The 22,126-nt window shown below is 33.7% G+C and overlaps 1 protein-coding gene across 1 annotated transcript in view; it reads right to left on the bottom strand.

Moving 5' to 3' along the window:
• The window catches only part of LOC138698109 (trypsin-1-like), a 30,736-nt gene extending 8,988 nt beyond the window's left edge, over positions 1–21,748 (bottom strand). The window contains exons 1-3 of the mRNA XM_069823840.1: positions 21,655–21,748; positions 21,438–21,523; positions 4,109–4,209 (exon numbers count right to left, since the gene is read on the bottom strand). Coding sequence (XP_069679941.1) covers positions 4,109–4,209; positions 21,438–21,523; positions 21,655–21,700 — 233 coding nt within the window. The 5' untranslated portion in view covers positions 21,701–21,748. The remainder of the gene's footprint in view (positions 1–4,108; positions 4,210–21,437; positions 21,524–21,654) is intronic.
• Positions 21,749–22,126: the final 378 nt, after the last annotated feature.

The following is a 22,126-nucleotide window of genomic DNA, read 5'->3' as shown; positions in this document are numbered from 1 at the left end:
GTAAGCAGAGAAATTATAATTGAAGTCTGATATTCCATACGTTTATATAGTAACTATAGTTACTTTAGGCACAATTATCACAGAAATTCTTTACGACTTTTAAAAAGTAAATTATATACTAATTCGATTATTTGAAATTAATTTTATTTTCAACAGACGTTTGAGGGAGTCGAGAGCAGTGTAAGAAAAAATACAATTCCGTGTCGCATAAATATAGTCGTATAATGTAAACAAATTTAATTTCTGATGTATTGTTTCCTACTGCTCTCTCTTTCGAAATAAAAATTATTGATAATTTTTGGCTAATATTAAAATTAAATTTTATAATTAAGACCTCAGAAGGGTGTAACTTAATGAAATATTTGAGTTACGTGGGGAAAGTAATTTTGAACCATTTATTTACAACAATAAATTATTGCATCCAATTGCTCAATACACTTGTATTTTTGATTAGACGAAATAAATGGTTCTGCTAGTAAATATCGGCCTCATAGAATATGTCTCAGACACAATACATGCGTAAATATAGAAATTGAATACAAGATTGGCAAAGTTGATACAAAGTTAGCATTACTCACATACAGATGGATACATACTAGTAATAATATTTATTAGATAATTTTCGGGTATTTATATACAGTATACCAGATAATTGTTAAGTGCTATGGCTCAGAAACAGTTCTTTACTTGTCCTCTTAATAGTGCATTCTGTTGTATAATGAATAATATTATTACAGAATCGACTGGTATTCATAGCTTGTAATCACATTGATTATTAGACGCACTTAAACCTAGAGTACATTATATTTATTTATCTTAATTCTAATATCCTAATTTCTGTAAATACCTTAAGCTCAATCAAATGGATTTCGTAAAATTCCTTGTTACTTTTTGAAGGAGACTAACAAGGGAACCGTCCCAGGTCATGGTGCTTAAATTTAATGAAAATGCGTATTTAAACTAATTTTCGTTTATTAAAAAACGTGGTGATAGTCGTTCGTTTCGCTTTTTTTCTCGTTTACGAAATATATTGACTTGAAAATCGTTGCTACTTACATCGCTTCTTGCGCACACTCGAATTGTCATAGTTCCTCGACACGTATCAGAGCTCTCGCATTAACGCTCTAGTCAATTTTTTTTCTCTTAACTCACATTAATACAGTAGTAGTGCAATCCATGATATCTGTCATTCATTCGTACACAGTCCAAATCCATTGGTATACAGCTGGAAGTCTAGGAACATGTCTGTAGGCTACATATACTTTGAAGAACCGAAAATGGAATGTGTATTTGAAGTAAAACAACATGTAGTTAAAGATAAGCCATTAAATGTCATGGTCGATGCAAGTAGACCCGGTAAATTGCCAAAAATATCACGTGAGAAGATGGTTAAGATATGCTTCTCCCGGATGATAAGAAAGACACACTAATACTTCTGGATCCTGGAGTAGTCATATGAGACTGTGTTTACTGATGAATAAGTAAACAATACTTTACATAGTAAGACAATTAAAACACTAATCGTCTCTCTAAAAACTACAAGATTTGTGCAACTATTGAATGCGTGTATTTTTGGCTATCTAAAATTGTAATCCGAAGGCTAGAACAGCATTTCATACATAAATTAATTATCTGTGAAAACATTCGAGACGCATTGCGTGACAGGGGCTTCATAACAACATTGCATTTTCTTGTGTATCGCCAGTTTAATTAACCTATCCTCTAAGACATGCTAATATACCCTAAGTGTGGCAGAAGTGTGTATATGTGACGGAGAAATATGTGAGAAAGTTTGATAACGATCTTGAAACAATGTTGCATGTTGGAAACTGAGTGTATTACAGAAGAGTGTGAAAAACCAGCCTCCATAAAATGTTTGTACTGTTCAATTGCCCTTTGTTCCAAACATTTCATTTCGAATCCACACTATCTTATTTAAGATGAGTCACAAAGTTAAAACATAATTTAAATTCAAATTCAATTTGTATTTTAGCAAGAATACTTTACAATGTGAGTTAAGAGAAAAAGAAGTTAGACTAGAGCATTAATGTGAGAGCTGTGTCACGGTGTCGCGGAAATATAAGGATCCGAATGCGCGCAAAAAGCGGCATAAGTAACACCAATTTTCAAGTAATTACCGATATATTTCGTAAACGAGAAAAAAAGCGAAAGGAACGACTATCACTACGTTTCTTAACGAACGAAAATTAACTTAAATATGCCTTTTCATCAAATTCAAGCACCATGACTGAGACGGTTCCCGGTCAGAAATGACTATCTCTAACGATTTGCAATCTTTATAAATTGTAAATGGTAGGGGCTCATTTCCCGTAAGATGAATAATAATTTCTTGTGTTGTAAATGGTGCATGCCATAATGGTAGAAGTAGTAATAGTAATTGCAGTAGTAGTAACAGTAACAGTAATATTAGTTGTAGTTTATTTACACCGCTTTTCACTGCAGAGATTATTCATAGTCGACACTCAACAATGTGAGAAGTGACTAATACATATTGCGTGAAATCTTGCATTAGAATCAGAATTCCTATGAGTATCGTAAACATACGACACGGAACCCACATTATTTCCCTTAATTGTCTCCATGTGAAAGCCTTGTAAGGGTTTTATTGCCTTTTGAAATCCTCCATCCTCGTCCGCGTTTTAACCTTGGAACATCGGATCATACATCTAGCATGGTATAACTGCTTACTGCCAAGAGTAACAGTAATTTCCAAGCAGAAATTCATACAAATGTAGTTATAGGAGATTAACTCCGTATGTAGATGAAATTATTGGGGATCATCAGTGTGGTTTTAGGCGTAATAGATCGGCTATTGATCAGAATTTTTGTATTCGACAGATATTGGAGAAAAAATGGGAGTATAAGGATGTAGTACAACAGTTATTCAGAGTTTTTAAAAAGGCATATGACTCAGTTAAGAGAGAAGTTTTATATGATATTCTTATTGAATTTGATATTCTCATGAAAATAATTCGATTAATTAAAATTTGTGTCAGTGAGACGTACAGTAGTGTCCGTATAAGCCAATTTCTGTCAGATGCTTTTCCAAATCATTGCTGACTAAAGCAAGGTAATGCACTATCACATTTACTTTTTAATTTCGCTCTAGAATATGCCACTAGGAAAGTACATGATAACAGAGAGGGTTTGAAATTCGACGGGTTACATCAGCTTGTTGTTTTTGTGGAGAAAATGTTAGGAGAAAATCCACAAACACAGAAATTTTAGTTTTGGAGCAAGCTTTAGAAGTAAATCCCCAAAAGATAAAGTATATGATTATGTCTCGTGGCCAGAATATTGTACAAAATGGAAATTTATCCTTCGAAGAGGTGGAAAAATTCAAATATCTTGGAGCAACAGTAACAAATATAAATGATACTGGGGAGGAAATTAAACGTAGAATATAAATGAGAAATGCCTGTTATTATTCGGTTGAGAACCTTTTATCATCCAGTCTACTCTAAAAAAATTGAGGTTAGAATTAATAAAACAATTATGTTACCAGTTCTACTTTTGGACTCTCACTTTTGTGAGATGAACAGAGGTTAAGGGTGTTTGAGAATAAGGTGCTTAGGAAAGTATTTGGAACTAAGCGAGATGAAGTTACATGAGAATGGAGGAAGTCACACAATACAGAACTGCATATATTTTACTCTGCACCTGACCTAATCCAGACGTTTGAAGTGGGCAGGGCATGTAGCATGTATGGGCGAATCCAGAAATGCATAGAGTGTTAGTTGGGAGTCTGTAGGGAATAAGACCTTTGGGGAGGCCGTGACGTAGTTGGGTGGATAATATTAAAATGGATTTAAGGGAGATGGGATATGATGACAGAGACTGGATTAATCTTGCACAGGATAGTGATCTATGGCGGGCCTATGTGATGGCGGCAATGAACCTCCGCATTCCTTAAAAACCATAAGTAAGTATTTAAAGATACATTAACAACATAATATTAAAGAAGAATATTGTAATATTAAGGATACAGTGTAATTTGTAATGTGTGTATAAATGATATTTCAATAAGGAAATTATTCATAATGCACAAACAGATAATAAAAGTTTACTGCGCTATGTGGGAGCTTACCCTTTAACACAATGTGCTGCGAGTACCACCCAGTCTGCACTAATAATAGAGCCTCCACAATTGAGCCCATCGAAAAATGGTAAGTGCAATTCCATAGCAACCTGAAAAGTAGTGGACAATATTAACAACTGCAATTGTTATGAAAAGGACGAATTTTACTAACCGTATGCTTCGGATTCATACCGGATTAAATTCATAGATTTTCCGAAACAGATATAGAGCGAATGATTGAGAACCTTTGATAAATATAACTTACTCATACTTCCCTTATAACATGTAAAAAGTGAAAGCCACTTTATAAAACGTAATACCAATATACCCTCTAGCAATAAGTTGCGAATATTGTGACAAAAATTTGAGACTCTCAAGTAAGTATTATATGAAGTAAGATTTTTTCACTTTTTCTGACTTAGTTTAAAAAATGCGTAAGTTCATAGGGAATAAATATACAGTTTTGTTCAGAAATGAATGTGATTTATTGAAGTATAAACGAATTTTAAAACATTGAGATATGGTAGTTATTTTTCTGCTATATCATTAGTAGTCTCTGTTCCAGGGAATAAGCAGCATTCAGAAGAATATTTTGGGATTTATTTTCAAATGCGTTTATAAGCTCTCACAATCAATACAAATTGCAGGTTCCATACCTCATCCATTTAGAAATCTGCCTCAAATCAGTACGCTGGAATAATCTCTAATAAATTCATAATAATACCAATTCGCATTTCTGCAGGCTAAATCAATACTGTGTAGTGTAAATTTGCAAAATATGTAACTCACTAAATTATAACTTGAATTCCTGTTTGTATATTTGTCAAAAAACAATATAAAATAATTTAGACAGAAATTTCTGTGAAAATGTGTTTTTTTAATAACGCTGAATTTGGATATTTGAGGATAAGGAAGTGATTAACTCATTATTTTGCGTCTGAGGGAGATTAAATTGCAAGCATTTCGTTGCTTTTGGTTTGTCATGATCGGTATTTGGTTTGGTTATATTAGAGATTTTCCAACTTTTCTACAGAATATGCGAGTTGCCTACATGACTTCCACTGTCCCTCATTGACACGATTCCGAAATGATCTGGTAACTTTAATTTTTAATGTATTACTTTTTCATTTCATTGCATTAGTATTATCGTTGTCATTATTATTACTATTATCATAGTAAACATCCAAAATAATATCCCCAAACAAATTTTTATTCCTTGTATTTTATCTCTCGTAGTGTCGAATTCTAATTTTACATGTGCTCTTTGCATTTCAAGAATGACTTAAGCCGTTTAGTTAATTATTTCGCCGAAAGTATTGAACATATGGACGCATAATGCTGTATGTCTACTCTGTTAATAATTGAAGCCCCATGAGATTCATAATGCTGAATATGTGTATACTGAACTGGAGTAAAATACAGTTCACACTTATTGAGATAATCAACTTTTCAGAACATAATTCAATTACATACTATTCATCATAATCATGACCATTGTAACGATTATTCTTCAATAATTTGACCATTTGTCTGTGCTGTCATCATTTTTATGAAGAATGTGGACCAAAATTACGCATTCGTAAGATTCGTGACTCCTTGCTCATGTGGTTGTCATTGGTCTAAATCAAACAAAACTGGTAAGATGAAAACATATAGCCTAATGAGGAAGAAAGCTACATCTTCTTTATTTACCTGTTGAGAAAAGTATTTGTTTAAATGTATTTATCCATGTTTATACTAAAAGTTATTGGAGTTACATTAATTTTGAAGCTACTTTAATTTGTTAATACATAATTTTAATCAATTATCAATTCTTGATTATGTGTCCATATTCTATTTCATTTCATTGTTATTCACTATATACGTCAAATATTGATAATTCTAGTAATAATAATAATAATAATAATAATAATAATAATAATAATAATGATAATAATAATAATTTGTATTGCTAGAATAAAGGTACATATTGATATTGTGTGTGTGTGTGTGTATATATATATATATATATATATATATATATATATATATATATATATACACACACACACACAATATCACTATGTACTGTTGTCACGCCAGGAGAAGGCGGCTGAAGTACTTAGACGGGGCGAAGGGGAAACAGTCGCGCATGCGCACCGCGCTGTTCACTGCAATATTCCTGTTTCACAAACATCTACTGCACGTGTCTATGAATCTTTGCGACTTTGTAATAATAATAGTGGGGTTTTTATTGTAGTGTTTTATTAGTTTCAACAAGACAATTGTTTTCAGTATACCAGAAATCTTGTATTGCTTTAGTTATCCTTTGCTTTTCGTGTTAATAATAATATAGTTAATAGAATTTATGTTATTGTATACTGTTATTTAGATTTATAGCAGTTTTTTGTTTATTGTAAATATGTCGACAAAGAGGAAACAAGGATTGACAATCTATAGCGAAGAAAGGAATATTATTAGAAGTGCAAAATAATTCTGTGATGAAGAAAAAGAACAACAGTGCCTTTGCATTCCTCTTACGAAACCTACAGCAAAGGTAGAAAAGTACTCTAATCTATCCACAAGAACAATACAGCGTATAAGGAATGAAATGAAAGACTGCACAGAAGAAAGTGCGTTGTCGACACCTGAGGGAGAAAAAAAATGAAAACGTCCAGACTACCGAAACGCAAATGTAGATGACTTCGACGGGAGATTGACAAAAAAGATATAATTGAGAATTTTTATTTGAAAAAGAAAGAGGGCCACCGGCGTAGCTCAGGAGGTAGCGCGTTTGCCTGCTGATCTGCAGTTGTGCTCGGGAGTGAGTTCGATTCCAGTTTGCGCTGACTACCTGGTTGGGTTTTTTCCAAGGTTTCCCAAGCGGAAGGCGAATGTCAGGTAATCTATGGCGAATCCTTGGTTTCATTTCGCCAAATACCATCTCGCCATCATCAATTCAATCGACACTGAAGAAGCTAGTAGTTATTACAGTGTCGTTAAATAACAAGTAAAAGAATAGTACCAAGCTGCAACAAACGTCTACCCTTTTACAAGAGATAATTGATTTGAAATGAAAGACAATATTAAGAGGAATAGGCTACTGAAGAAAAAGGATTTCAGGCGGAAGAAGTGTGCAGCAAAAATAAATTGAGGAAAACACTGTAAATTAGAATACGTGAAGATATCTACAGCAAATAAGAAAGCTTAGGAAAGTGGAAAAACCGATTTTGTATCTGGACGAAATGCGGATAGATAGGCCTACCAATTTAACGTTTCCCAAGTGCTGGCACGATAAAAATGTTACGGGAGTTTTGACTACCATAAATGTGTCCAGAACACTCATTGTTGTCATCAGGATGGGGCTAATGGCTTTGTTGAGAGATTCGAATTAATATACACGGCTGGAACATAAACAGACGATTATCATGGACAGATCATACTCCAGAAATTTTGAAAAATGTGATAATGATAGTCATAGCGACAGCACCGAAGATGCGGAATCTTTTATGTCTGACTCGGTTCCCGTGTAGCCAAGTAAGTGGACGAAGTTTTCAGGTCAGAGTGTAGCGTGAAGTTCCCCCGTCCCGCCTATCTACTCCCCGCGCCAACTCGTAGCGCGAAGACAGTATCTTAAATCACTTCAGCACTCCCATAAGGAGTTCATACTCGTGCTCAGGGGATATTCCACAAAATTTTAAAACAAGTAGTTAATTAATTAACAAAAAATAAAAAGGAAAAAAGAATAAGATAAACACAGATGAGTCATTCCACGTCAAATCGCACAAAATTATACAAATTTTGACTTTCATATTTCTGATTGCGTTTATATTTTTTTACCATCTCTATGGGTGTAATAAACCAACAAGTGTATTTTTATTTCCTCCTAAGTCCACATATTTTTAAATTATTACATGTTAAATTTCGTTAAAAATGTCGTGCAATGCAACATTTAAAGCGTCATATTTCTGATGATATTGATCTTAAAATTTTTTTGAAAAATACATTTAAAAGCTTAAAGTACTGTCTTTTATTAAATATTTACTAACTAATTTTAATATAATTATTACAAATATTTTTTTTATAATTCAATTTTTAAAACATATATATCAATGTGAAATAGCCCTATTAAAAAGGTAAAAAAATCCTATTAGATGCACTGACGTATTCTTAATCATTCCAGAAAAAATCAGAATGGGATCTCCAATAGTTTAATGGAAATTTAATTACTTACGACACAATGTGTAGCGGTCGGCGCAGCAGCAGTGGACGGGAAGCGTTAAAGCGCGCTGGGAGGTTTATCGGCGCTGGATGATTGACTGAACGTTGCAACATTATACCCAGTACGGATCAAGTCACTCGAGAAACACTGCTAATTTACTTATTATGATATCTTCAAATAATTGTACATTATCCTTTTTAAATGTTTCTATTCATTCACACTTTAAATTTTCATTCGCCTACCTTCTTTCTTGAAAGAAATTTGTTTTACTAAATCTTCAATTTTTTACAACTGAATGAAAGAATGTAATTTTAATGTACCAGTTATTGGTTTTAGATTATGGTATTTGGCCTGCAAATTTTCAGTGTGGTTTTTGTGCTTATTGAATGGACAAAATATAAATGACACGTTAGAAATATTTTTTTTGTGACCAATCAAACAGTTTTTTTTGTTGTTGTTATAGATTCTTGTATAGGCTAACTCTCGTGGAAAGTCTTTTAACAGAATCTCCAATGCCATCACATGGACCTTTACCATGCGACGTTGCAAAGAAGTGTCATTCAGCACTAATTCCATAATCGTCTTCATGTAAACAATTATTTTTAAAATTAGTTCATTTTTTTCTATTATGAATTTGATCCATTGAAAAGTACATGATTTTTTTCATATTGTTGAATTCTTGCTTTAAGAAATTTATTGCTTCGGATTGAAAAAAGTGAAAGGGATCGGTGTCATGTTTCATGGTTTCCGAGATGACAATACTTTTGTAACGAATTTCTGTATCTCCTTTGAAATATATTACGAAAGGATTTATTTATTTATTTATTCATTTATTTATTTATTTATTTATTTATTTATTTATTTATTTATTTATTTATTATTTATTTATTTAAATATACAGAATAAAGAACATAAATACAAACAAGAGAAAAAGAAATAAAATAATATAATCAATATAAAAAAGAGATACAGTAGTATTAACAAAATTTGAGACCGAATGAGCAGCGCTCGTGTTCGGTCGCAGTTCAGATATAGTATTAATAGGCCTATAAGAGAATATAAAATAAAATAAAATAGGAAGTAAATTAAAATTGTATTGTATTGTGGCTTGGCATATGTTCCAATGCACACCTTGTATTGAATCTTGTATTACAAATTAATAATTTTCAGAAAAGTCTGCAATAACTATGTAATTTTTCTGGTTGTACATTTCTTTGCATTTCGTCAAAAATAAAATATGGCTGACTTTTGAAGGGATGACGATGCATCTTCTACATGAAAAACTTTACATGCTAGGGAGCCTTTTACTTTTTGAAACTTTTCACGGGGGTATCGTTTTTGTTGTAGCTTTCTTTTTTTGATAGGGGATTCTATTGACATCAAACGCTTGTTTAATTCCTCAATATTAGTGATTTCTAGTACTGTATCCATAGAACTGTCCACGCCTGTGAAGTAACGGTTAGCACGTCTAGCCGAGAAACCGGGTGGCCCGGGTTCGATTCCCGGTCGACACAAGTTACCTGGTTGAGGTTTTTTCCGGGGTTTTCCCTCAACCCAATATGAGCAAATGCTGGGTAACTTACGGTGTTGGACTCCGGACTCATTTCACCGGCATTATCACCTTCATCTCATTCAGACGCTAAATAACCAAAGCTCTTGATAAAGCGTCGTAAAATAACCTACTAAAAATCCATAGAACTGCTAGAAGAAGAACTGGGATAATCACTTTCTCTGTCCGCACTTTCATTTGATTCATGTTTATTAATATCACAACAACTACCGGCTTTACATATAATTTCACCTGATCTATCCGGAAATTGATTGATTTTTGCGGAACGAATCACATATTTGCACATTCAAAGACTCCTTTAAGTTGAGCTTTATCAATAAGTCGCGACTTACGCGTCTTAGTGTACTTTTCTTTTTAAAAGCGTGATTAGGAAGGTAAATGGATTTAAACATTTGTTATATATTACGCGATCTTTACCATCACTCAAGTTGTATAGAAGTCACGTCACTGCGTGAAATAAAACCCGAAGTGATTATATTTCTCTTCTATATTTTGTCTCCTGCTATCTGTTTACTGCCATCAAGTTTACTGCCTTACCCAGACTTGCTATCATCAAACACTTGGCTATATTACAGTATAAACATAGAGCATTGAGCTGAGCTGACAATAATAAAACAATTTTAGATAAGATATTTACTGTTCCTTAAGGTATTAACCATTTGATGATTAGTATGATGACATCAGATGCAACGGGGGATTTCGTAAAACTTGCCACGGGCAGCCTTCTAGCCTATGGCTGCAAGCAGTTCATTAGCTGGGCATCTCGAGCGCGTGCATGCCTCCGGAAAATAAATTGTTACAAATGTATGTGTGCCGATCCCATATTTATAAATGCAGTAGTTTACAGATAATACATCAGGGAACAAGTGCATTTTTTTTTAGATTTTTAAATTGGCTATTTAATATAGTAATTTTGCTTTGAAAAATAAATGATTAAAAAAATAGGCCAAATTTTTAATTTATTTTTGATAGGCCTAAAGTAATAAAAAGTGTTGTATTGTTCTTTCAAATGCGCCAAACCACAAATCTCAATTATATGTAGACACAGAGTTCCAAGTGAGTTTATGTAACAGTGCGCGAATAATTTGCGTAACTTCAAATAGTCATAACTACACAAATAACTCTAGGGAACAACTTTTCTGCGGTAAAAAAGAAAGTTGGTAATTTGTATGGAAATCGATGCCCTGAGGCCGAAAATTATTTCATTTTTTATGTATCACGTCTAGTTTTGTCGCAATTTCAATTTATCGATATTTATTGCCACGCAGTATTCACTATACATTAAGCCGAGGCGCCCTCTAGCTGATGGCACTAAATTTCCACAACTAAATAGTTTTGTTCTAATATTGATCTCAGAAAGATGTTTCATCATCCCATGCCCTATCACCCCATCCCCTTTCTCACTTTGCCGGAAGTCGTTCTTCACAGAAAACCCTAATATACAGTTCTTAAATCTTGTCAGTTGAGCTGCTGGCTTATTTCCATGAACACGTGTGAATTTTGTTATATTGGCGTCCCTAGAATCGTAGTGCAAAAGTGTGATTTTAAAAACTGAATATGGCGAGTACATCAGGATTGCATAGGAGACAGTGTATACAAAATCCTCAGAAGTTGTGCTATATTTGTGGGTGTTATTTGTTCGATGGAAAAGTTCGTAAAATAGATTCATTTGTAAAGAAGCTATATTTTGCTTACTTCAAAGTAAAAGTTGGTGACATGGATAAATCATTTGTACCTCAAAGTGTCTGTAACAATTGTGTACAAGGATTGCGTTACTGGTATGCAGGAAAACGGAGAGCAATGCCATTTGCTATACCAATGGTATGGGATGAGCAGAGGAATCACTATGATGACTGTTATTTTTGTATGTTTAATGTTACTGGTTACAACAAGGAAAACAAGAAATCAATTAAGTATCCAAATCTTCGGTCAGCTTTGAGGCCTGTTTCTCATGGACTTACCTGTACCTACACCACCAGAAACTGGGATGACAGTGAATCTGAAAGCAGTTCCCGAATGCAGATACTGAGATGTTTTCTGATCCAGATGAATTTGACAATTCACCAAAAAAATTTATCCAACCCGAACTGAATGATGTGGTAAGTCAATTAGGACTCACAAAAAGAAAAGTGAATTACTAGGCTCTAGACTGCATGAGACGAACATGTTGGCACCTGGTGTTACATTTTCGTGGTACAGGAATCGTGAAAAACTTTTCCGGTAATACTGTACACAGGAAGATAGATGGTATATTGTACGGTTCTGAGAAATCTACTAAAACAGTTGGGAGAGGAGGTATATGAGCCCAAAAGTTGGAGGGTTTTATTGATTCTTCGAAAAGTAGCCTTAAGGCAGTATTGCTTCTTAACGGCAATAAATTAGCGTCCATACCATTTCCACATTCTACAGTCCTAGTGGAATCATATGAAACATTAAGGTTGGTTCTCGAAAAAAATTAAATATCATGAACATGAGTGGCAAATATGCAGTGACCTGAAGGTTGTTGGTTTACTATTGGGACAACAGGGAGGATACACAAAATTTCCGTGCTTCCTGTGCGAGTGGATAGCAGGGCGAGGAACAAACATTGGAACATTGTATACTGTCCTGAAAGAAAGCAACTAACGCCAGCAGACAAAAATATTAGCAATGTAAGTCTCGTTGCTCATAAGAAAATAAATACTTCCCCAGTTAACTTACATATAAAACTGGGAGTTATGAAGCAGTTTGTCAAGGCACTAGACAAAAATATTTCTTGCTTCCAGTACTTATGTACGAACTCTTCTTCATTGTTACACGCTGAAATCAGGGAGTGAATATTTGATGGCCCACAAATTCGAAAACTGATGATGGACCACAATTTCACCAGTACTTACAATGAAAGAAACAGAAGAAAGTGCATCGAACGCATTCAAAGAAATTGTGAAGAAATTTCTTGGTAACGTGAAGGATCCACGGAACAAGGAAATTGCTGAAAAATGTTGCGAAAGTTTAAAGTGCTCCGTTGTGACATAAAACCTAAAGCTCCACTTTCTAATGGACCATATAGATTACCTTCCTGCGAATTTAGGAGCCCTCAGTGAATAGCTAGGTGAAAGTTTCCATAGGATCTAAAAGAGGTAGAGCAACGCTACCAGGGACGTTGAGATGTAAATATGATTGCCGATTACTGTTGGAGTATTGAAGAGAATACTCGAGGACTTCGCACACACTAAGATTCCATGGAAAGAGAAAAAGCGAAACCGAGGACGTCTAACATAGGCTACATTTTTTAAGGTGAGCTCTCTGTTCTTATAATTTAGTTTAGTAAAATGTTTTGCTTGTACAGTATATATGTTTAATGTTTCTGTGAATTCTTGACTGTTTATTTTATTGTTATGCATCGTAGAAAAAAAATAGATGAACGTGTTAACGAATCAGATACACAAAATAATTATATAATTTCTACGAACACGCTGTAACTTATAATTTTATTTTGTGGCAAAATAACGTTTTGCTACAGTGCCAAAAAACCTGACGTGGTACGGCAAAACAAAATGCATTTTTGAATTCAGCAGACCGAAATTAGTAAAAGTTGCATATTTATATTTATACCGCAGAAAAAAGTTCTCATTTGTTCCCTAGTGTAATTAATAATTGTGAAAATAAAACAATACGTGTCTCCTTATTTGATGTGTGGAATTCATGAAAAAAATTCGACCATTTCCGAGAAGATCGTGTTTTCTTGCAGTGCGATTTGACGTGGAATGACTCAGATATTACAGTAATTGAAACTTTATATTGCATCCCTAAGCAGTAATTTTTAATTGCTTTTTAATAAGGATCATTAGCAAAATTGAATGTTTGCTAATTTAGTTGTCATGTTGTTATAGAGCCTTGGACCGAAGTTGCTATAGTGATTATAAGCTACAATTTTGTTATATTTAGGTTCTGTCAAGCATTATGTTGTCTGATCTTTTAATTTTAAATTTATGTTAATGCAAATTTCCCTGTAGCAGTGTTGTTGACATGAGGGAGGTACTAAAAGCACAACCCTATCCTATAATACTGCCGAAGGTAAATCACCTGTGTGATATTGAAGCGGCACTGCTGAATCTGATTCCCAATTATCCACATGCTGTAGTACTTGGCGACTTTGACACAAATTTACTTTTAGCTAATGGCAACGCAACAATATAAGTACAGAACATGTTCTAGTCCTGCAATATGACAATTCTCCCTTCTGAACCTACACATCTCACTCATTCAGAGACGTTACTAGACATTCTGGCGGCAAACAAACCGCATGACGTAATAACAAATGGAAAAGTGTCTGCTCCTGGAATATCAAAACATGATATTATCTACTTCGAATTTTCTTCACGATGTCATAGACGTAAACCTCATATTGTAACATATCGCGACCTAACATTAACCATGACGAACTAATTAATGACGCAACTAAACTACCGTGGCAGACTATCTGGACGATGAGAAGTATAGACGAAAAAGTTGAGACATTTAATAATTTAATCACCCAGCTATATGACAAACACGCAGCACTGAAAACTAGACGAACCACTACTCGAAGACCTGTTCCTTGGATGTGCGAATCGTTGCGTACACTCATGGCGGAAAGAGATGCTGCATATCGAAAATACCGAAGAACAAAATGTATTTCTCATTACGATAAGTATAGACGCCTACGCAACCGGACAAACACTCAATCAGACACGCAAGACTTCGTCACGCTCACTCACTCATCCAACCTTCTGTTAGTACGAAAGAGCTATGGAAAATTATCAATTTCATGGGATTAAGAGAACAGAAGCAGCAGGTACAGACCACTGACATATCACTTACTGAACTGAATGAACATTTCACCACCTCACCTCCTGAACCTCTACAAAAGGACCAAACAAATGAAGACATCTAATGCTTCGACTACAATAGACACGTTATTTCACTTTACATACATTACTGAAATTGACGTCAGAAAATCACTAAAACGACTGAAATTTAACGCACAAAGCATAGACGGTATCAGCATATCACTGTTAAATAAAATAATTGACGTGAATGTGCCGACAGTGACCAATATATTTAATGCATCTCTCATAGCTAATACTTTTCCTAAAATGTGGAAAATGGCACTAGTAACACCTATAACTAAAACGAAAACTCCGACCTCTCCAAACGACTGCAGGCCTATAAATATTCTCCCCACTCTCTCCAAAGCAATGGAACACATCGTACACCGACAACTGACAGATCACTTAAACATGTACAAACTTATCAACGAACACCAATCTAGTTTCAGAACAGGACACAGTACAACAACTGCCCTACTCAAAGTGACTGAAGACATGCGAGAAGCAATGGACAGAAGCGAGGTGACCATATTAACTCTACTTGACTTCAGTAAAGCATTCGACTCAGTTGATCTTGACCAACTACTTGCAACTAAGACTAAGAACGTTATACTTATCTGACAACTGCATTAATTGGATGGACTCTTATCTTTGTGATCGTCAACAATGTGTCTCAGTACAAAATCCGTTTTCCCCTTAGCGATACACGAAATTAGGAGTAAGTCAAGGTACCGTGCTTGGACCACTGCTTTTCTCCATTTATATTAATGACGTGACTACAAACTTACATTACTGCAAGTATAACATTTACGCAGACGACTTAAAACTGTATATACACTCCCGACCAGTCAAAATTGATGTAACTATTGGCAAACTTAATCATGACTTGAATCAAGTTTCTTCATGGGCGAATAAGTTCGGACTTGGGTTAAATGCTAGTAAGTCACAAGCTATAACAATTGGACATAAGAGACTACTGAACACAAAGAACAACAGACATATCCCAATTATTACAATAAATAATGCCACTATTCCGTACCTTTCCGTCGTCAGAAACCTCGGGAGTTTCTTGGACGAAAATTTAAATTGGGAATTCCAAATAAAGGAAATATCCAAGAGAGTGTAATATACCATGCATTCTCTTAACCCACTCAGAAACTTCTTCCCGCCAGAATTAAAATCCTCGTACTACCACTGTTTGACTATTGCGACGTAAAACTTACAGACTTGACAACTGAACTTTCGAAAAAGCTGCAACGTGTGAACAATATGTGTGTCATATTCAACAGCAATGCTCACAAATTTGACCATATTACACCCTCGTTCAAATAATTATCCTGGCTGCAACTTAATAACCGTAGAACACTTCATTCGCTGTCTCTTCTGTTTCGTGTTGTCCACACTTCTATTCCAAATTATCTTCGTTCCCTGTTTAACTACTTATCCTCCAATCATAATCTAAACACCACATCACAGGAGAGCCAAATCCTAGCAATTCCTGCCCATAGAACATCCCACTATTCATTCTCTTTTACTGTCTCAGTCCCCCGTGAATGGAATTCTCTACCTCGGAAGTTTAGGGGCTGCCAGACAATAACCACTTTCAAGAAAAAGGTAAACGATTTCTTACGGGCGCAGTCAAATTGAAGTTATAATTGAGGTGGTAGCCGAAAAAGGGGCCCATGGGTCTATAAGCCCTTTTTCGGGAGAATGTTTAAATCGATTCTCCGTGTTAAAATCTACTTGCTTGCGTTGCTTCGTTTCAATATCTTGTACACAGAGGGTAGGGTAGCTAATTGAATGAACTCATCCACTCTTGCGTAGTTGTGGAATGCAGTAAACATGAAAACAGTCACTTTGAGGCAGGCACTGCAAGCAGTACAATTGTGTTGTGTGTAGCAGTTATGATCTGTGTACGATCTGAATTGTTTCAAAATGGAATGAAATGAACATAAACGAAAAAAGAGGAGACAGGACATGAAAATGAACTTAAAACGGGAAGACAGAAAAATGAACAAACAACATATCACTTATGTAACTTCGGAAGGTGCTATTGTTGAAGTTAAGTTTTTGCACCCATTACCTCCTGCTACCAGAAGGAATGTTTCTCCAAGTTCACTGCTGATGAACGGAAAGATCTCTTCGAAATATTTTACAGTGGGCAAATAAAGTTACTGCAGGATACTACAGTGGCAGGTCTGTTATAAAAAATCTACTAGTCATAAATGTAACTTAAAATCCAAAAGTAAGTCGTGAAAATGCATGGACATATTCTCTGCGTCGAAGTGATGTTCAGCAAGAGGTGTGTCGTCAAATGATTTTGGAAATCTTCAAAATGTTTGCCAAAAGACTGAGAGTAATACAAGGCAAAGTATTAAAAGGTGAAAGATTTGAGGGGAAAAGGAGTTCCCATGAAAACAGACCATATAAAATTAACAACAATATAATGGGATTTACTGCAGTCATATCTACAATCCATTCCACATAGCAAGATCCATTATTGTCCACTAACCCAAACCTAAATATCAAGATTCTCTTTGGGTTATTCTGTGATTATTACAAAGAAAAGACTGGTGAAAAACTGAATGTGAAGTGCAAAACATATTGAAGAGAGAAAACTTGGAGTGGGAGAAAACATCAATGTACTTAGATGATTCCCAAAGTGAATGTGAGTCCATCAAGGATGTGCAATGAAGTGTAAACTTCACTGAGTGTGAAACAATTCTAGATTAATATTAAATAACTTGTAATCTGTATTCTGTACCCAATAGATATTCTTGATTATTACGTATTCGCTAAAATTTACGACGTAATTATGAGATATATGTAAGAAATATAATTTTACTAAAATGATTATGAAATCGTAAACCTCTGTAATGTGCGCCGTTCAATGCTGATATCAAATTTTGCAAAAATATAATCATACTGAAAGTATTTTGATAAAATAAACTTGTTCTCTGGAAAAAAGGCCTATAATATGCTTCAATAAAATATATTCTTTTATTAACACTATTAAAGTCGGAATATATTATTTAACAAAACTTGTAGACAAATGTTATTGTAACAGTAAGAAAATTGTTATCTTGATAAAAGTGCATCCAAATCGCAATGACATACAAATAAATTTTTGAATCATTGTTTTCTTGAAACATGACTTTTGCTTATGGGCCCTTTTTCCGGCTACCGCCTCAATTGTGATCGAGTTTAATAATTTAATTTAATTTAGATATGATGGTGATGATTATTATTATTATTATTATTATTATTATTATTATTACTATTATTATTACATAATTATTTTATTGGTGTTGTGAAGATGAAAAGAATTGTCATTGTATTATATTGTATTGTAGTATTGTAATGTATTAATTATGTTATATTCATAGCAATGTAATATTTTTCTATCATACTGTTTGAGTGGAAGAGAAGGCCGAATGGCCTTAACTCTGCCAGTTAAAATAAACCATTAATAATAATAATAATAATAATAATAATAATAATAATAATATTATTATTATTATTATTATTATTATACCATATTGTACTAATACGAAGTAAATCAGTCGTACAGTATGGATAGTCGACTAATTTCGTAGGATAAAAAAATTGAATAATATTTCTTAATCTATAGCAAAGAAAAAGAACATGTTTATCCCAACGTAAGCAATGGTAGATTATTATTCCGAGATAATTAACTTGAGAGGATTAATCTAGAATTGGACAATTACAATTATTAGAAGAAAAATTGAATGTATGAATTTTTAAATACAAGAGCGAATCATGAGTTTTCATACTAACAGATATTAACGAAAAGGGTTCAACCGTAGTTTTAGTACGTTTTAAGACAAGTAGTCTGGAATCAAACCAATGTTTAAAAATAAAGTGATGACATTATTTGCATTAAGGTAGGTATCATCGCAAGTTTTACCTGGAAATATAACAACAATGTCACCTACATACGAAAACATCTCACCACTGAATTTTTCTAAATTAATTGCCAATATATATCTATTAATTTATTAATTAATTTATTTATTTACTTATTTATTTATTTATTTAATCTGGTAGACCTAAGTCCATCAGGCCTTCTCTTCCCCTCTACCAGGGGATTACAACTACAACATTAAGAATACAATTACAATTATAATTACAGGTAATAGTAAATTTATAAATGCAATAAAAATCAAAGTACCAGTACTAAAAGATTAACTGATTAATAAAGACTAGACAGTTTATTGTAAAAGTTAAGAAGAGAGAATTTTTTTTTTCTTTAAATAAGTAAAAATTAAACCTACTCTACGCAGTAAGAAAATGCATAGTAAGTTTGCTTTTGAACGATACTAAATTCCGACAGTCTCTGATGTCACTGGTAAGGTATTCCACAAGCGCGAGAGAGAGATTGTGTATGATGATGAATACGATTGTGTCTTATGTGTTGGTAAGGCTAGTATGAGGCTATTTTGCGTGTGTGTGAAGAGATTATGATATGATGACAGGTAACTGAAACGGGACGTAAGGTAGGTAGGTGTAGAAGTGTGAAGGACTTGGAAAAGGAGAACAAGAGAATGAAAATTTCTACGTTCGTTAAGCCGTAGCCAGTTTAGAGTTTGGAAGTATGGGATAATGTGGTCAGCGCGACGGACATCGCAGACGAAGCGAACACAAGAATTATGAACACGTATTCTTTGCGCCTAGGCTTTATATTAAAAACAAAATAAGATCAAGGATAGTCTCCTGTTCGATACAGATTTCGAATGTTACTAAAGTCATTATAAATTTTGGTTAGATGTGTTTTGTTACTACGGTAAGATGCAAACAATTTCAAAACAATTCGATTAATTTTTGCTATGTTATTTAATTTTTCTAATAATATAAGGTGATTCACAGTATCAAAGAATTCTCTAATACCAATAAAATATCTAAATATTAATTTTTACAGTCCTAATTAGTGACAATATATTTGATTACACTAAAGATAGCTTCATTAGTACTAAAATTATTTCGAAAGCAAAACTGATTAATGTGCAATAGGCATATATTATGTTTTTTTTAAGAAGCAAATTAAGCATACTTTAATGGATTTTCTAGAAATCTAGGAACACAAGAGAATAGAGAAACTGACCTATAGTTATTCATGCCATTTTTTCCTCCAGATTTAGAAATTGAAAGAATAACAGCATGTTTTATTTTTCAAAGAAAAATGCCATGTATAAAACACAAATTGAAACTGTGGGCTAACGGTGTAGTGAATTAAAATCTTTAAAATATCATTTAACAACTCTAATTTCGTGTTATGGCATTTATTTCATTAGTTGCCTTCGAGAATTAACTTCACTTAATTCTGTTTTAATTTATGACAATTATGCATCAACTCAGACTCTCACTAATCTTACAGTCAGTATAGTGTGCTCTTGGAAACAAATATCGCTTTGTATAACGCCGTTCTAAAAGTAACATGGATAACTTACAGCCCGCTTAGCGCCATCAGCTATCGGCAATACCATCTCCAATTATGCATTGCATTGCAAACGTAATTTATTAGTTTACTTTGTAAAAAGTACTGATACTATCGATCATTCTACTTAATACATATTTCACATGTTTTGAAAACTTTCTGGACACACGCTCTTATTGACAGATTTTATCCCTAGGTACATGGTCCGTTTCATTAAATTTGTGATTAACTATTGTATTTTAAGATTTTAGATAAATAACAATTTCGTAACTTTTCAAACTTAGTTTCTCTTCATTTAGAAGGCAAATAATGCGCTTTTCTAAAAAAATATGAGACAGTTTACCGTAAATATACAAACATTCTAGCACTCTTCTGAGAGAGAGTCTCTCACTTGTTTCGCTGAATTCTGAATTGTTGAATCGGATTGTAATTGAACGCCAGGATAGTTTCATGGAAATCTACTGCGGCATTTTTGTACGATTTATTCGTAATAATATCATTCGTCGGCTTAGAGCGTAAACCTGCTAATTATCAAAAAGGAAATTTTACAAGGGAAGCAAAAAACTGAGATTTAATTAATTCTGAAACTTTAGGACCAAATTCAAAGTATAGGTACAAATGCCACTTGTACTTTGGATTTGGTCGTAAAGCTTCAGAGTTAATTTAAACTTAGTTTTTTGCCTCCCTTGTCAGATTTCCTCAGATTTTCAGGTTTACGCTCTAAGTCGACGATATTATTATAAATACTGATTCACTTTTTCTAATGTGTTCTGCATTTCATGGACTAAACTGAACTAACTCCACTGAGTGCAAATAACATATTCTATAAACTCGACGTCCCTTCAGCTTGTGTTAGCTGTCCATAGTACGCCAACAAGAAACCTTCCCAAGCTACGATTCTGAGGAAATGTACTTGCTGTTTCCCCAGAAATCGTGTTAGATCTATAACAGTAAAATGCCGATGGCTTTTACCTGAGCCAAATATATTTTCTGTGAAAAGCTCTGTATAATCCACTGCAAGAAAGAAACTAACATTTAACTCACACTGATAAGTAACTAGCCTGTGCGAGATATATTTTATATAATTGTAATTTTCATATTGTGATAACATTAATAATAATATTAACGATCAAAATTTAATGAAAATACTTTGCATAATATTATAGTAATATTGTAGTCTACTGATTAATACAAAACATATTCTAAATTAATACAACTTTTGTAGTAATTACAAATATTTAGTGTAATTTATTGTTACCCACTTGGTAAGGGAAGTTTGTTATGTTTGCTGGAAGCCCACCTACAATTCTCTCGTCATAATCCTGTATGAATGGTATAGGCACAGCGCCTGAAATGAATAAATACTTATAAATGAGTTAGATAATTGAGGGAAAGTAAAGTATATAATAATATGGAACATTAATCGATTATTGTACTTAAAATTACACACTGTAACTTACGAACATTGAATTTACGTACCCAAGCAAGCTGTCACACAGACCGCAAGTACAGTGAAAGCGAACATGTTGACCAAACATGAACTGCAATGTGAATCATAGGAATTACTGATAAGTATTTATGTGAAGCATTATCTTATATCATAGTCAAGTAGTTGATAAGTTTAAAATTTTACATCATAATCAGTTTGTGTCAGCGCTGTGCAATTATCTTCATAACCTCATTGCACAAGAGACTCCAATCTGGGAGTTCCAAATTTTGCAGTATATGAAATGTTTGATGTTTTTAGTTATTACTATGAAATTTACTTTCAGACATTGACAAAATCCGTTCTCTTGAGTATCACGAACGAACATTGTAGTTACTTTTACAAATAGCTGAATTTCGAGGTATTGTAGTCCGTATTGTCCCAAATTATCTCAAAGGAGAAAAGAGGACGAACAAAGTAAGACAAGTGGCACACTCACAGAATATAGGGAATGGATGGGCATTT

Source organism: Periplaneta americana, chromosome 4 (assembly GCF_040183065.1).
Source record: "Periplaneta americana isolate PAMFEO1 chromosome 4, P.americana_PAMFEO1_priV1, whole genome shotgun sequence".
Classification (NCBI taxonomy): domain Eukaryota; kingdom Metazoa; phylum Arthropoda; class Insecta; order Blattodea; family Blattidae; genus Periplaneta; species Periplaneta americana.
The sequence above is the reverse complement of the archived record's forward strand: the minus strand, read 5'-3'. Positions and strand labels throughout refer to the sequence as shown.